This window comes from Propithecus coquereli, unplaced genomic scaffold (genome assembly GCF_000956105.1).
Source record: "Propithecus coquereli isolate 6110/MARCELLA unplaced genomic scaffold, Pcoq_1.0 Scaffold179, whole genome shotgun sequence".
Taxonomy (NCBI): Eukaryota; Metazoa; Chordata; class Mammalia; order Primates; family Indriidae; genus Propithecus; species Propithecus coquereli.
The window spans coordinates 410757-426699 of NW_012142634.1; the positions used below are offsets into that span (position 1 = coordinate 410757).

The 15943-nt window shown below is 51.7% G+C and overlaps 1 protein-coding gene across 1 annotated transcript in view; it reads right to left on the reverse strand.

Moving 5' to 3' along the window:
- LHPP (phospholysine phosphohistidine inorganic pyrophosphate phosphatase) overlaps positions 1 to 8846 on the reverse strand; it is a 116763-nt gene extending 107917 nt beyond the window's left edge. The window contains exon 1 of the mRNA XM_012642453.1: positions 8627 to 8846. Coding sequence (XP_012497907.1) covers positions 8627 to 8751 — 125 coding nt within the window. The 5' untranslated portion in view covers positions 8752 to 8846. The remainder of the gene's footprint in view (positions 1 to 8626) is intronic.
- Positions 8847 to 15943: the final 7097 nt, after the last annotated feature.

Below are 15943 nucleotides of genomic sequence, written 5' to 3' on the forward strand. Positions count from 1 at the left end.
GAAACCCAGGCTCTCACCCGCTCGGGCTGACACCTACCACTTTTTTTTTTTTGAGATGGGGTCTTGCCTATGTTGCCCAGGCTGGCCTCAAACTCCTAGGCTTAAGCTACCCTCCAGACTTAGCGTCTCAAGTAGCTGGGACTACAGACATACACGCTCACTTTTTAGGTGACAGGATAAAGCTGTGACTAGTAAGAGGTGGCGCCTGCCCTGGTGAGGGCACCAGCCTCCACTCCTTCCCCTCGAGAAATGTCTTTGAGCAAGCCTATCACCTCTCCAAACGTTAGGCTCCCCCTCTACAAGCTGGGCAGCGACATCCCGGCCCCTGGGGCATAGGCAATTGCCCTGCACACCACAGTGGCCGGCTCAGGCACTGCTTTGCCAATGCGGCTTCTCTGTACATCTCTGGGGTGCTGGGGGTGGGGTCACAGCTCCATTTTGTGGACTTCATGGGTAACTCGTGCCCCACTCGCCTGCTGACTGGCCAAGGGTTCCCTGGCAGACACAGCCTCTGTCCAGGTAAACCGATAACTCCACTCCAGAACCCCCACCTGGCTGCCCTTGATTTCCACAGGGTGACCCTGCCCACAAGGCTGAGATCAGAAACTGAGAATTGGATCTTACTCCCGACAGTTCTTCCACAGCCAGCCAACCTTCCTCAGTTTCCCGCCATACAGCTCAAGTTTGGGATTTATTATTCTCTACCCCAGATATATGGGGGTGGTTGCGTTCCCTTTCTTTATCTCAACAAAAATGGAATTTTATGCACATTGTTCTATAGCTTTTTGACTTAGTATACACGACATCCAGCAGAGCTAACTCCTCTACTTCCTTCTCCCAGCTGCACAGGGTCTGCAGCCTGGACAAGCCGCGGGGTACCCACTCATCCCCTTCCGATAGCAACTTGCTCCGGCACACACATCAGATCACGAAGACCTAACCTGGGTTGCGCGGTCCATGCCCCCAGACTTCCATGTTGCTGTTCATCAAAACGCTTTCATCACTTTCATTGAATGACCTCAAAATAACATTATAATGTTAAATATAGAAAACATACACTATTCAGATTGTTCTTTTATCTGTTTTTTTTAAATGCTGGAGTTCTATCCCAAATTTGATTTGGGGGATAAATGCTCTGAGGCTACATAGAGTTGAAAACCCCCGGCTTGGGGACCTGCAAGGGGTCTCTGGCCGCTGGTGACCTGGGCACTCACAAAACACAAGTCTGGAGCGAGGAGGGCAGGGGCAGCAGGCAGCGGAGAGTGTGATGAGCCAGTGCTCCCAGGATTGAACGAGAATCAGGGAAGGCAGGAGCTGTGTCTCAAAATCCTCTGCGCTTTTTGGGGAATATGAAGGAAAGATCTGGAAGGATCTGCCGTGTCACCCTGGGGAAGTGACTGGGATGGGGCCAATGACGGAGGACTTGGACTTTTCACTCTGTATATTCATGTGCCGGTGGGAATGTCTACCTAGGGAAGCCATCTATTTCTTATGAAATTTAAAAAGCTGGAAGGACAGACAGAAAACATGGAGCCCGAGGTGAGGTGAGCAGCGTGCTCTTCCCACCCTCCCCCACCTCTGAAGGCAGCTGCTTCACCTCCTGAGGATAAATAGCAGCACAAATGACAGCACACGACAAATACCCCTTGTCCAAAGTCCAGGCTGAGTCAGGAAAGCTCCCGTTGGCTTAAACAAACTCAAAGAAATGCCCCCACAGTGTCCTGCAGGGCCCCTCTGGCAGGTGCCACACCACATGTTGGAGGGGGATAAGGCTGCGCAGGCCATATTATTATTATCATTGTTATTGTTGTTGTTGTTATTGCTATTCCTGGGCACCCGTGTCCCTAAGGCCAGATGGTGCCAGGGCAGCCAAGCATGGAGGAGGAGGAGGCCCCAGGGTCCCGGGACTAGCCAGACTTCAAAGTTCACCTGGCCCTGGTCCCTCGCTGCTCCAAGACCTGCTGGGAGCCACCTGCATTTTGAGAGAGTCCTCAAGGCTGCAGGTGCACAATGGGAATTGACAGGTGCCACTGGAAGGACGGGCTGTGGCCTGGCTCAGCAGTACCAGGGCCATGGGGGGGTCCTGGGTGGGAATTGCTTTATGAGGCTGCCCTGGGCCCAGCCCAGCCTGCTTCCTTCCGCCTCCGGCTCCAAAAAGGCCAGGCCAGGCCTGGGCTGGGCCCAGCAGATGTGCTTTAGTGGCCACGACAGGATGCAGTAAATGTCCACCCCCCTTTCACATGCAGATACCTCTGGGCCATCAGGCAGGGCCCCTAGGCGGGCCTCTGCCACCCCCGCTGTGCCCAGCCCAGCCTCTGAATGGCTCCCCTCAGGGAGCCCAATCCGCCCAAGAATGGGCTCCAATAAAGGGCTAGTTGAGGGGACTCAGCTGGTTACAGATGTCCCCCGGCCTGTGGCCACGCCCACCCACAAGTCCTAGAGCAAAAAGTGGGCCCTGCAGCTCCAGGAAGCACAGGCAGCACCAGCCTGGGCCTCTTATTCCTCCATGTGGAAAGCTCTTAGCCTGGCATCTCCTGATCCCAGCTCGCTCACCCCCCCAGCCCTGGGCTCCCCACCTCTCGGATGGGGATGAACTAGTGCTGTTGCCCACTGGTGTCCTCTACTGCAGAGTCGGCTCCGCCAGGGCACAGGCTTCCATCTGCCTGTTCACTGGCACAAAGCCCCAGCGCCTAGAACCGTGGTCTTAGCATGGCAGGGCGCTCAGTGCTTGCTTGCTGGCGTGTGCGTGAAGGAAGGAATGTGCACGTGTGCCTTTAATGAGGGCTCAGCCGCTTTTTCTACTTCCGCCAGGTCCTGAATCTCTCTAAGCCTTGGTCCTCACCTTGAAAAGGGGCGGGCACCCCTACTCCAGGGGCTGCTGTGAAATGAGGTGATGGTTAGGCACCTGCCCGGTACAGGACAGGCCACCCTCAATGAATAGTGACCACTGTTACTGTGGCAATATTATTTTAACAAGGCCAGTTTATACTCCCCTGTGCTCTGTGTCTCTCAATAAAATCTGAGGACACCTGTCACCAAGAAAATCCAGGGAGAAGAGTGGCCACAGCGAGCCACTCCTCCCAGGCCCACAGAGTGGACGATGCCACCCAGGAGCTCACAGCACTGGGGAGCTGCCACAGAGGCCTATGCTGCCCCAGGATCCCAAGCCCCCAAACACTCACCCCTCTGCAGCTGCTGGTCTCACCCCAGGAACTTCCTTTGAGGCCCTGCAGGACTTCAAAGGGAGCTGTGCATATCAAGGAAGCCACAGAGTGAAAGGTGGTGGCTGCAAAAGCCACACAGTCCCCCCAGCCACCCCCGCATGCCCAGAGCTGTGTGCCTTGGCAAACAGGGCCTGTTCCATGAAAGACTCCTGCTAGAGTCCGCTCTTGGCTTAGCCCCCGAGAGGAAAGTAACAGTGTCTTGCATCTCTCGAAAATCCCCACAGAAAACTCCAAAGCAGGAATGTTTTACTGGAGGGGACGTTTCCCTACTGCTTTCACTGCCTCTTCGGCATCTGTCACAGCACCTGCGGGCACGCGGCGGAGGGTGGGCACGCGGGCTTCCCTGGGCCTGGGTGTGATGGGTTGGGCCCACAGAGGTTGGGTCTGGGGGTACGGGGGCAGGGCCTTGTCCTTAAAAAATGACAGAAGAGCTGGAGAGCAAACGAAGGTCAGTAAGAACCAGAGGGCGCCCCAGTGTGGGCTGCCAGCCAGTGGGAGGTGCCACAAAGGCCACTTGAGAAGGCCCCGGTGGACCAGGCAGAGGGTGGGGACTTGGTCCTGTGACATGGGAAGTCCAGGGGGTTTCAGATACCAGGCCGTCAGTTCTGTGGGCCCCGGGACAGCACAGTGATAAACCTCCCAGGATGATGGGTACATGGCCCTCATCAAAAACAATCCCACAGGCCTCTCTCAGCTACATAACCGGCTGCTGCCGTGTATTTTAAGTTGTTATTATATTGCTGTTAGATTTATACGGTGTAGCTGTTACCAGAGACACCCAGCTAGATAAATCTGCAGGAGTCAAAGCAAATCAAAACAAAACCCTCCCGGGTATCAGGCAGAAGACGCCAGCAGAACCCACCGAGGCTAGCAGAACCCTTCTCAACGCCACCCCCTGGACTCCGCATGCATTACTTGGACATGCATTTCTTGGACAGTTCTGTATCAGGCTGGGAGCCTCTGCTCAGAAGAAACTGTTGGAGAGATGCCCCTGACCTCTCCCAATGCCCTCTACCCCCTCAAAGAATGCTAAGTACGGGCCTGGGTCGGGCAGACCAGGGTTCAAATTGTCCCTGGGCTGTCCCAGCTCTGACACCTGGCAAGCCCTCCGCTCTCTGAGCTGCAGTTGCTCCTGCTGGGTCTAAGTGAGACTGCAAGAGGAACGCACTTACACCGGGCAGACAGTACGTGCTCTCTGAAAGCAGCTGTCTTGGCTGCCGCTGCTGCACACCTGCAGCCGTCACCTGCCTGGGAGATGTGTGCTCTGACTGGAACATGGAGCAACTGGGACTCTCATATGTCGCAGGCTTGAAATGTAAACTGGCACAGCCACTTTGGAAAACTATTTGGCAGCATCTACCGAAGCTGAACATACCTCTCTATCCTAGGGCCCAGCAATTCCACTCCCAGGTCTGCATACCCCACGGATGCACGCCCAACAGACATGCATCTGTGCGCTAGCCCAAAAACATGTTCCAGAATGTTCACAGCAGCACTACTCCTACCAACCCTAAATGGGAAACTGTACTCCATCAATAGGAGAATGGATAAATTGCGATAGTCACTCAGTGGAACACTACACGGTAACAAGAATGAACAATCTACGACTACACGCCACAGACACAAAAAATCTCGCAAATACAACACTGAGTGAAAGAAATAAGACATAAAAGGGAACACACTGTATGATTTCATTTATATCAAGTTAATAACAGGCAAAACTAATCTATAGCTCTGGAGGTCAGGAGAGTGATTACTTGGGGGAAGGGAGGGTGGACAGTAACTGTCAAGGAACACGGAGGGTGCAGAAATGCTGGTTACACAGGTGGGTTCAGCGGTGAGAAGTCACTGGCTTTTACACGCACAATACCTGTATGATTTACCTTAACAATAAGTCATTTCTAAGTGGCTCTGATTTTAGAAGAATTAAAAGCACGTACAATAGGAGTCCCTATATTAGTAACACAGAAAATGATATTTAAAGGTTGCACTGTTGTAAGGGCTGCTGCGTGCCAAGCACTGGGCCAGGAGTTTGGCACACATCATGACACCTGCCCCGTGACCCCCTCCCTGGCCCCTCTCCACCCTACCAGGAGCTCAAGTCAGACACTGGAAGCCACCCTTTACCTCATGTCCCTCCTGGCCCCACAACATCCAGTCTATCAGCAGGTCCCATCAGTCTTACTCCCAAAACCCCTCTTTAATTCACGCCCTGCTCCCCCTCTGCATTGCCACCTCCCTCGTCCAAGCCCCACCCCTCCCCCGGACCACTGCAGTGGTCCTAACTAGTGGCCCTGTGTCCTCTCTTACCCCCTGCCTCGTGTACCCCTGCCCATCCATTCTCCGTACTGCAGCCAGAGAAATCTTCTTGAAATAATTTAATATTTTGAGTGGGAAATACATTCTCATGGTCCAAAAACCTTTAAAATGTTGATATACATACAGGCTGGGTGCGTGGCTCACACCATAATGCTAGCACTCTGGGAGGCCAAGGGAGGAGGATCACTTGAGCTCAGGAGTTCGAGACCCTGTCTTCACTGAAAATAGAAAAATTAGCCGGGCGTGGTGGCGCGCACCTGTAATCCCAGCTACCTGGGAGGCTGAGGCAGAACCTGAGGTTGCTGTGAGCTAGGCTGCTGCCACAGCACTCTAGCCCAGGTGACAGAGTAAGACTCTGTCTCAAAAAAAAAGTTGATATACAAAGTGAGGAGTCTTTCCCACCCTCCTTCTAACCACCGAGTTCCCCTGTCCTTTGTCCCCCAGCTCTTCCCACAGACTCTGAAGCAGCCTGTGTCCTACCAGTGTCTTTATGCAAACACGGCGGTAGGAATAGGTGCCTGCATTTCTGCCTTTGTACACAAGAGAAGGCACACCGTGCACCCTGTTGTGTGCTTGCTGTCTCACTAGCAGTGTGTCCATAGAGAGGGGTGCTCGCTCCTTTTATACTCCAGTGTATGGACAGATGGACTGTGATACTCCCCTACTGATGGGCACTTGAGCTGTGTCCAGTCTTTTGCTATTTCAAAAGGCACTACTGGGAGAGACCTTGTACTTGTGTCATTTCTCATGGACGAGGTAGGACAAATTCCCAGAAGTGGAACTGCTGATAGATACCAAATAGATCTCCCACAGGCAACACATATTAGGGTCTGTTTCCACAAACTCACTGAGAGACTGTGTTCTCAGACTTTTGGAGTTTTGCCAGTTTTCTCAAATTGATGAAAAATGGCATCTCGGTATAGTTTTAATTTGCATTTCTCTTATTTGAGTAAGGCTGAGCATCTTTTAGGTGCCTCGTTTTTCCTTTCTTACGAGCTGTTCACGTCCTTTGTCCATATTCCTACTGGGCTGCTGATTTGCTGTTGCTGATTCCTAGATTTGAAGGCAGAGATGTGAAGACTTTCTCTCAATCCAAGATTTCAAAGGAAATCTCCTTTGCTTTCACTTGCACTCATGTTTTCACTTTTTACATTTAAATTTCCTTAAAACATAAACCAGATCACATGACAGGCCTACCTAAAATCTTCACTGACTTCTTCCCACTCGGGATAAAGTCTGGATACCTCTCTGTGGCCACTGCCCCTCCTCCCTGGCACACATGGCCCTTCAGCTCCTTGCACCTGCCACGTCCCCTCCGCCTCAGGCCCTGGCAGCTGCTATTCCTCCTGCCTGGAACGCACGTCCTCTGCCTCTCCTATCCCTCTGGTTTGGCAAGATGCCTTCTCCTCGGAGCTGTCCGGCCCCCCTCTCTGGCAGGGACCCCCTCACCCCGTCACATTCTCTCAGTACACTGTTGACTTACATCACTTATGCCAACCTGTGGTGACTTGGTTTACCCATCTGTGTGCAGGTTTACCATCCATCTCCCCTCCAGACGTGAGGATCATGAGGCCCCTGCCTGCCTCAGTCACGGCACTGAGGTGCTGGCCTCCTGCTCCCCCAAATGAGGCCCACTTCACCCCAAAACACAGCCCGGTGCCCACTGCTCCATTCCCATAGGTGCCAGCACATAATTCTGCTGTCTGTGACGGATGCAGAATAAGGTAGGGGACAGGGAGGCAGTTAAAAAACTAGGACTCCAGCTGACACTGAGGGCCAACGCCAGGGCCGAGGGGGTCTCCTAGGTCTGGCTGCCCTTCTCGCGTGCTCCTGGAGGCCAAGTCTCCCTTCTCCAAGTTTCCAGCCTCCCAAACACCTCCTGCTTTGCTATACAGGGCGGTTTGGGTCCCTATTATCTTAGCAGCTCTCATACATACAGAACGGTGGGGTGGATCTCTAAGAAGGAACAAGAGGCTCACTTAACTGCCATCTACAGGTAGGTAAACTGAGTCCCGGCACGGTCAGGCCACCAAGCCAGGGGACCTCAGCTAGTGACTCTGGGAGGCCAAGTCCTGTGCAATTAGCCCTTCCCAACTGCCCATCGCATCACGCAGCGCTGGCCAGGGATGCCGGCGTGAGGCCTTACGAAGCCCAGGTCCGGCAGTGGCCCTGGAGTGTCCTCCATGAGCAAGGCTTGGCGGCAAGAGCTCCTCCCCCTTCTTTCATCTGAACCAATGCGGTCCAATAGAATTATAATGCGAGCCACACACGTAAGTTAAAGTTTTCTAGTAAGCACATTAGCAAAGTTAAAAAAAAAAGTAGAATCCATTTATTATTTAACCTAATACAGTATATTACAAGTATTATCATTTCCACATATAATCAACATAAAATAATTTCAATAAGCTATTTTACGTTCTTCTCACTAAATCTTTTCATCCACTGTGTACTTTTTTTTTTTTTTTTTTTGAGACAGAGTCTCACTCTTTTGCCCGGGCTAGAGTGAGTGCCCTGGCGTCGTCCTAGCTCACAGCAACCTCAAACTCCCGGGCTCAAGCGATCCTTCTGCCTCAGTCTCCCGAGTAGCTGGGACTACAGGCATGCGCCATCATGCCCGACTAATTTTTTCTATATATTTTTAGTTGTCCGATTAATTTCTTTCTATTTTTTTTTAGTAGAGACGGGGGTCTCGCTCTTGCTCAGGCTGGTTTCGAACTCCTGAGGTCAAACAATCCGCCCGCCTCGGCCTCCCAGAGTGCTAGGATTACAGGCGTGAGCCCCCGCGCCCGGCCATCCGCCGTGTACTTTACACTTAGAGCACATCTCAATTCAGACTGGCCACACCTGGAGTGCTCGGCAGCCACAGGGACCTAGCGGCGGCCCTCCGACCCGCGCAGCCCAGCCCCGCGGAGGCCCAGCGCGGCCAGGTCCCCGCGCACCCGCGGCCGCAGCGGGTCGGGGACCCGCGCTCGGCGGGGGCTGGGCGGGGCCAGGGTGGCAGCCCCGCCCCCCGGCGGTGGCCCGAGGGACCCGGCAGACATCTGAGTCCCGCGCCCACGGCGGCCCGTCCGCAGCCCACTCACCTCGCCACCGCCTCCACGGAGCCAGCGATTGGCCTGCCGCCGCCCGCGCCGCAGTCGTACAGCACGCCCGAGATGTCGAGCAGCACCCCGCGCACGCCCGCCAGCCGCTCGCCCCACGCGGCCATCGCGCTCCGCCGTGTACCTCAGACTCCGCGTCCCAACCGGCAGCCGGATCCCGCGACCGCGCCCGCCGCGCAGGGGCGCCTGGGAAGTGTGGTCCGGCGGGGCGGGGCGGCCGCGCGCAAACCCTGGACGGCCGCGCGCAAATCCGGGACAGCGGGGCGCAAACCCGTAACTGTGGGCGCTGCCTCGGAACTCCGGGGTCACGTGCTCCCGAAATGGCCGCCTTCTTCTCTGGAGAACAGTGGACAAAGAGCAGCAAAAGCAGAAAACAAGTCCCTGCGAAATAGTCAAAAGCAAGTTGACACAAGAGGGCACCTGTAAAAGTAACAAAAATTAAAGAGAACAGGCTGTACTAGGGCTTCGTTGTGTTCCCATCTTCTAGCAGGGAGGTGTCACGGCCCTAACCACCAGTCAAACCCCCTTGAGGGACAATCCCGCGCCTGGGAAGCGACGCTGAGAAAATAAGTACCAAGACGATGACTACAGTGTAAGCTATAACGCAAAACCAGCTGGAAGAAATTAAACCTCAAGAGCAAGAATTGTTCAAAAAATTATAGCATGGCTACTGAAAGAAATACGCCATCAAAATTGAAGACCAGGTAATGACATGGAAAATGCTTAATGTTCTAACATTATATGAAAAAGTAGAATACAAAATTGTATACAGAAGACAGACCTGAAAAAATGAGGATTCGTAGGAATAGCGCTGGGAAGAAAATGGAAATATCACAATCTGTTAGACCAGTGAGATTTTTGGATAAATTACAAAATTCCACTTAATGTTACATTATTTTTGCAATAAATAAAAATTGATATAAGAAGCCCTATGACCCTTTCAAGTAATTAAATTGAAATGAGAAAATGTGACTTCTGGTCTGATTTAGCTTTCAGGTTTCAAAGGAGGAGGACCATATTATTATTTCGCCACTTCATTTCAGGCTCTTTGTTGTTTTTTTTCTTTTTTAAAGAAAGAGGTCTTGCTCCGTGGCCCCAGGCTGGAGTGCAGTGGCACAATCATAGTGCTATGATGCCCACCCAGGCTGGTCTCAAACTCCTGGCCTCAAGTGATCCTGCGGCTTTGACCTCCCAAAGTGCGGGGATTACAGGCTTGAGCCAGCATGCCCCAGGCCATTTCAGGCTGTTGATTCACAGAAAGGATGAAAAATTCATCGGAATGTTAGAGCTTTAACCCAGTTCAACGAATTGTGCATATTTTGTTGATAAGCTTACTGGGGGAGCTATTTACAGTTGTTTACAAAAGAAATATAAAAGGTAGTTCCTGGCCTCTGGGGATCTGCAATGAAGGCGGGGACAAGAAGGAGCTTACAGATTTCCAGGGGCACTGAGGAGCCAAGGTCAAGTACCGCACAGCCAGGAGCCAGGCAGCTACTGCTCCGTTGGGACCACTGCCCCCATCACTTGGCTCCTAAGATGCCAGGGACCTAATAGTACAGCCCCTGGCACTGCTGCCCCAAAAGAACCAAGCACACCCACCGCTGTGTCCTCTGAAGATTCCTTCTCTCCACCTGTGGCCACCATCTCACTTTTACCGTGTCTGGTTTAGTGGAACCTAGTCCAACCTGCAAGGGAGTCTGGGAAACACAGTTTCTAGCCTTCCAGACTCTATGGTATAGGAGCCCAGTGAGTCAGTCTGGAAAATGTGCCACAAACATGAGCCGTATACATACTGAGCCTCTACTCTGTGCAGCATGCTCTAGGGGTAAAAAAAGGTCCAAGGTATGATCTTTGCCCTCAAGGGTCAAGACTGGGCAGAGAACAAGTGAATGCCTTTAAGACTGCTGACTAAATGTGCGTGGAGTGCCAATGAGCAACACAGACACAGCCAAGAGGGTGGACTCTGTGGGCTATGGAGGGCAGCAGTGGCTTCTGGGCAGAAGACAGCCTGAAATGGACCTTGGAGAGTGGCTGTGCTTTAGCTGCATACTAAGGAAGGGGAGAAAGGGAGCTCCTGCCCATGGTGTGAGTCTCCATGTAGTTCTCTTTCTACAACTAGCTCTGTATGTGCCCTTGGACCAGTCACTTTCCATCTCTAGGACTATGGTGGACAGGATGATACCCCCTTGAGATGTCCACATCCTCATCTCCAGAAACTTACATGGAAAAAGGGACTTTACAGATGTGAATAAGCCTAAGATCTTGTGAGGAGATGATTTTGGATGAGCCAAGTGGGCCCCGTGTAATCACAGGAGTCCTCGTAGGGAAAGGGGAGGGCAGGAGAGTCAGAGTCAGAAAAGGAGATGTGACAACAGAAGCAGAGGTCAGAGAGAGATTCCGACTGGAGGACACACACTGCTGTTCTTGACATGAAGGGGCCGTGAGCCAAGAAGTGCAGGTGGCCTCTGGCAGCTGGAAAAGGCGAAGAAATGGATTCTCCCCTCGAGCCTCCAGAAGGACCGCAGCCCTGCTGATACCTCGATTTTAGGACTCCTTACCTCCAGGACTGTAAGATAATAAATTTGTGGTTTTAAGCCACTAAATTTGTGGCAATTTGTTACAGCAGTGACAGGAAATGAATACAAGGCCCCACGTCTCTCACCTGAAAAATGACAAGTTGGTCCAAGGTGACAAATCTCTAAGGGTGGGCCACTGAGGGGCTGAGACCTGATCCCAAAATCCAAGACCTTTCTCTGGATGTATTGGGTGAAGGGCATTGTCAAAGTTAGGGTTACACGTGGCTGCATGTAACAGAATCCGAATATAGTTGCTCAACCAAATAGGTTTACTTTTCCTCAAATATCAAGAAGCCCAGAGGAGGGCAACCCTGGACAGGGACAACAGCTCCCAGGACCAGCAAGGAGTGGGCTGCTTCCTTCTTTCTGCTCTACCACCCTCAGCATGTGGCTTTCACCCTCATCCTCTCAAGGTGCCTGCTGCACCCCCAGGCACCGTGACTGCATTTCAGGCAGGTAGAAGGGGAAGGAAAAGAAAAAAATCTGTGTGGTAGCTGAGCCTTGGCTTTTATACCAGGAAAACAGAAGCCTCCCTAGGATCCTGATCCAGTGGACTCTTTTTTTTTTTCAATTTTATTTTATTTTATTTCAGATTATTATGGGGATACCAACGTTTTGGTTACATAAATTGCTTTTGTACAGTTTCAGTCAAAGTTGTAAGTGTGCCCATCACCCAGATAGTGCACATTGTACCGTTAGGTGTAAATTTACTCATCCTCTCCTCCCCCTCCCACCTGCTTCATTTCCGATGAGTTTTATTTCCATATGTGCACATAAGTGTTGCAAAGATGTGGAAACAACCCAGGTGCCCATCGATACATGAATGGAGTAATAAAATGTGGTATATGTATACCAGGGAATACTACTCAGCCAGTGGGCTCCAGTTTGCATCAGTGTGCAGAGATGCATACTTCTTCAACTGAGCTTTGGGCCCATTATGTTTCTAATAACAAATCTAAAAATCATGTCTGAATTTCAAGCTGAAATATCAACCCATCAATCCTCTATTGCTATACCAGACATATGTGTAATCCTTCCAGATTTGCTTATATTAGTCAGAACTCTTCGGTTGCCAGTGACAGAAACCAAATTTCAAATGGTTTCAATTTAAAAGGAATGTATTTGTTCGTACAACCAAGTAGTCTAGCAGTTGATAACTTCAGACATGGCTGGTTATCAGCTCCAGGGTAACAGAGTTGTGGATAAACCCCCTGGTGAAGAATCTTTTCCTTCACTTGATCTGACAGTTTCAGAAAGAACTCTGATTGGCTCTTGTGGGTCAGTGTCCCCACTGCCCGTGTCTGTGTTCAAAGGGAAGGGATGCAAGGATGACCCAGCTTGGCTCACGTGCCCTCACCAGGGCTGCGGGAGAGGCATTTGCGTACAGTCCCACTATGGCCACGTGGAAGGAGCGAGGAGAAGCTCCCCAGCCAAAAGCCAGGCACCGTAACGAGAGGGAGAAGAAGCAACACTGCACAGACAGAAGGAGCAGGTGCCCACCATCCACAGGGACCTTTGTTCTTGTGATCAAAGTCTGTCTCCACTCGAAAGTGAGACCAGACCAAGCGAGGCCCATGTGGACAAAAGGGTCTTCTGTTTTATTGAGATGGGCTGTCATGAAAAAACAAAGAAGTGGAGAGCCATTGATCTAGAAGTGCTTCTGAAGCTTCAGTGTGCATTAAAATCTTCTTATAACACAGACTTGGATTCAGGTGGTCTGGATGGCCCTGAGACCCTGGCACGTGGCTGTGAGTTGATGCCCACTGTCCGCGGGAGCCCTGCACACGGCCTCTGTGTGTATCTCGAGTATCTCACACAATGACAGCCAGAGCTGAAGACGAAATGTCTCAAAAGCCAGCATTCCGAGGGAACAAGGTGGAGGCTGCAGGACTTCTTGTGACCAAGCCCTAGAAGCCACAGAGTCTGTTCAGCCATGTCCTATTTGTCACCTAAGGCCAGCCCAGGGTCAGTGTAAGAATGGACTACACAGGGCATGAATACCAAGCAGTGTGATTTAATAGGGGTGGTCATCTTTGGAAATTAGAGACCACAACACTTTTCTACCAGTGTCAGAAATGCCACCCTGGGTTAAATTCATGGTTCTTCTCCTGCATTTTTCTTTTACAAAGAACATGGTGCCTGGCATGGATGACCCACTTAAAAGCAAACGCATGGCATTTCCCCTGAGTCAGATCCATCATGAGCCCATATCCACATTTAAATATTTCTTGATCCTATTTTTATCTTCAGCTTGTACCGCCTTTTAAGGTATGGGTTTCCAATCCATCTTAATCAAACTGTGGCGCTTTGGGTTTATGTTATTGGGCCATGATTTATTTCTTTCAGCTCTTCAACCCACTAAATGCCAAGGCGCTAATGGGCACAAAGACAGATGCTCTTTGACCCTGACTTTAAGGCAGTTCGAGGACCAGGCAGTCTGTATCCCATGCAGTGTGATAAAGACTGCACCTGTCAGGGTTCTTTGATTTTGGCTAATTTAAGTCCAAAATGTGAGGGGTTGGGGGAGAGAGGGTTGGAAGGATGTAGGCAATTCATAAAAGCAAAGAAAATGCTGAACAACCAAACCTTGGTGGGGCCCCTGGTTGACAGTCCCGTCACTACCACATATAAGGGTGGGGGCCAGGGTGGGGGGTCAGGGCAGAATCAAACTACTGACACCAGAAAAGGGGGAGTGGATCCTCAGATGAGACAAAACCAAGAGACGTCCACCGAAGGCTGTGATGGAAGAGTGCCCTGGAAAGGATGTGGAAGGAGTGCCAGAGCCAGCACGGGCTAAGCCGGGGAAGGCCCCACAGAAGCAGCAACACTCGAACAGAGGAGACTGAAGGTGGGCAGAACCTTCCCAGGCAGGTACAGGTGAAGGCAGCATTGCCCAATGGCAAATGCACACAGCTGTGAGAGTGAGTCCGCCCAGGGCTCTTCTAGTTGCGAGGACCAGCACCCCTTCCAGGGTGGTTCGCATCAAAGTGGGGACACAGTAGACTCCCAGGGAACCCCGAGGAAGCAGAAGAAGGCAACTGAGGAAGAAGTGTCAGGACGAAGGCAACTGAGGCAGCGGCAGGTAGTCACCGTCTGTCAGCGTCTCCCAGTTTCTCTGCTCTGCACCCCTCTTCGACTCTCCCCGATCCTGAGGAGTCTCTACTTCTTCATAACTTCCATGCTCATGTGGCCCCCAGAAGCCACCCCTTCTCCATTTTCCTTGCCTGTTAAGCTCAAGCACCCACCGGTGGCAGGGAGCATGCCCTGGGGGCCTAATCCAGACTCCTGGGAGAGGGACCTGGCTGGCCCAGCTCACCTGGTTGAACCAACTGCACTACTCTGGTCCTTAGGCAGGTTAGGAATAGGCCATCACATGGGCTGGGTGTCCCCTGACCGGGCCCAATTCACACTCACTGTGACAGAGCCTCTGAGAAAGTAGCAGGTACAGGCAGGGGACCCAAATGGAGCATGACCTGTCCAGGGACCAGAGCTGCACAGGCAGTTGGGTCAGATCTTGAGGGACCTTGCATTCCATGCCAAGGCATTTAGCCTTATCTCATGGATCACAGTAGCCATCAAAATGCCAGGAACAGTGAATTGGATGAGCTTCTTGGCCTTGGCACAGCTGAGGTCGAAAGCTTACGATCCACAGACCTTTTCTGATGGCCTGTTTTCCAGCATTTTGAATTGGTTGCCAATGTTTAAAACTTTGCAGATGTCACGTAAGAATCCAGATTTCCGTGAAGATCTGGCAATGCCAATCAGCGTTCCTACAAGGTCAGAGTCCATTGGGTAGAGTAGCAGCGTCCCCTTGACATGGAACACTGGTACTCCAGCCTGTCGGGGTCCTCACCCCATCGGCTTCGCTCCCTTAAGCCATGGCCTGGCCCTCTGAGGGCTGGAGTTTGCACACCCAAGTGAGCCAAACAGACTGCAGAGGCAGCAAGGCTGCAGGCAGGGCGACCAGGGAGAAGAGGACGAAGGCATGAAATTTAGGCGCAGATTCAGGGAACAGAGGCTTTGACATCTACCTTGCAGGAGACCACCTCAGAACAACAGATCATTCTGGTCTCCACTTCATGCAGAAGCAGGTGACTTAGGCTTGCAAGGTCCTACTGTGCTGCCCTGTCTTTGCTCTGCAAATGCCTCTCCGTGGCACAGTTTCACCACGGCATGCTACGCTCACTGTCAGAAAGGGCCCAACTGCTGTGTGTCCCTGCTCTTTCCGGCCCGCTTCAACAGTCTGTCTTCATATGACCTCAGCTTGTCACTTGGCATTTTTTCCCCATTCTCTTTCTCCCAATGACATCTCTCTACTTTTCCATGTGTCCAGAGCAATTTGATTTGCCTGGTAATTCCCTTGTCTCGGCTCCTCTTCATTATATCTTTTTTTTTTTTTTTTTTGAGACAGATCTCACTATATCGCCCAAGCTGGTAACTCCTGGGCTTGAGTGATCCTCCCAACTCAGCCGCTGCAGTAGCTGGGACTACAGGCACACACCACCACATCTGGCTAATTTTAATCTTTTAGAAACAGCTTCTTGGTATGTTGCCCAGGCTGTCCTGGGAATATCTTAATACCATGGTCCCCAACCTTTTTTGGCACCAGGGACCGGTTTATTGGAAGACAATTTTTCCATGGACCTGGGGGGTGGGGGGATGGTTTCAGCATGATTCAAGCACATTACATTTATTGTGCACTTTATTTCTATTATTATTACAT